This window comes from Aphanomyces invadans (genome assembly GCF_000520115.1).
Source record: "Aphanomyces invadans strain NJM9701 unplaced genomic scaffold supercont1.420, whole genome shotgun sequence".
In the NCBI taxonomy this organism is placed as follows: Eukaryota; Oomycota; class Saprolegniomycetes; order Saprolegniales; family Verrucalvaceae; genus Aphanomyces; species Aphanomyces invadans.
Window position 1 is genome coordinate 1 of NW_008580565.1, and position 1,460 is coordinate 1,460.

General features: G+C 58.6%; 1 protein-coding gene across 1 annotated transcript; it reads right to left on the bottom strand.

Annotated features, from left to right (window-relative positions):
- Window positions 1-425: 425 nt before the first annotated feature.
- H310_15387 (hypothetical protein) lies at window positions 426-527 on the bottom strand (the record flags this gene model as incomplete). Its single annotated transcript, XM_008883362.1, has 1 exon — window positions 426-527. A coding segment is annotated over one exon (102 nt), but the record flags the coding sequence as incomplete, so codon positions are not given.
- Between the last annotated feature and the right edge of the window lie 933 nt (window positions 528-1,460).

The window sequence follows — 1,460 nt, forward strand, 5'->3', positions numbered from 1 at the left end:
AGACATCCGCCGATGTCCGTGCTGTTTCCTCCTCGACTACTGTCTGCCCTAGTGCATGAGGGGCGACATATTCCACAGGTTTGTGTGTCATCAGCACTTCCCCCACAGGTTCTTCCACCAGGTCGACTAGCGGTAATGGTGGTTGCGATGTTGGGGGGGATGGCTGCGACGCCCCGACGGGGGGGGCAGAGTTGACCCGTGCACGCTTACTACTTTCGTCATGTGAGTGCGACGGCTCCTCACCAGGCCCTCCAGACGCATCCCCCAAGACCCTGTCCAGATCCAGACAATAAGGGGAAGTACGTCCATGCCGAGTTGTCGTCGACTTCTCGTATCCCTTTACGTAGACCCCGTAGTGTGTCCCATGTAGGAGAATTTGGTCCACAGGACGTCCATCCACAAGGAGCCCAGCAGGGGGGGTCGGTTTACTGAAGTAAGCCCGCCAAATATTGGGATGCACGGTGTTCGTCCGACTCCTCATGGAGTACGTCAATTTGTAGCAGACAAACACTGGCCGTGTTTTCAATCTGCGAAGCGCCTGAAGCAGCGCCTGTGAGTCGAAATTGAACCGTGTGCCCACGATGTCCATATAGTATAGGTCCTGCAACTCATCATGCGACCGGTGGGCGTTGCCTCGGGAGGACGACGAGGACGGCGAGGCGACGGAGTATGTATTGCCTAGGATGCGGACAGATTGACCCAGCATCCCGAGGCGAGCTGCCTCCTCAGTTACGGTGACGACGACATCCCCACCCCGGGCCTTATTCACTTGCACAAACGAGGTCATCAGGGAGCTCCATGAAGCTCCCTGATTCTCGTTAAACAGACTTTTGATGATCTGATCGTTTGAGGCTGACGACAATGCCTCACCCGTTTCTATCCAAAACGTTGTGGTGCCGACACGTTTCGGATATGGCAGAGCTTCCTCTATCGCCTCTAGCATCGTGGCGTCCGAGGTTTCATCATCGTCGGCCAGCTGGATAAGTTTCGCCAGCATGGACCGAGATGGCCTAGTGAGTGTAGCTTTCACCTCGCCGTCGTGGGCCCTTGCGACGGCCCGCCGTAACGTGGAAGCATACGAAAGTTTAGCCGCAGGTGCGATTGGTTGCGCTGGGCGACTGGCGGCCTGGTGACCGGGCTCGGCCATCAGATCCACTACGCGGCGCGTCGATGACGTGGACACTTCAATCGGCTGAGCAACCGAACGACCAACATTCTCCGGTTCGAGACCGCTGATTGGCTGGTGCTCCGGCGTCAGCTCGCTGATTGGCTGCCCACCCGGTGTCGATTCATTCCCTTCGCTTGGGGAAATTGGTGGCGTGCGGAGAGGCTCAAGCGCGGCGCCGCACTCCAGCCCACCGGCAGGCGGCCCCGACGAGCCAACCAGGACAGCAGGCATGCCTTCCCTGGCGTCACGAGCGACAGGGTCGTGCAGAGGCGTATTCCCAGCAGTGGTCTCT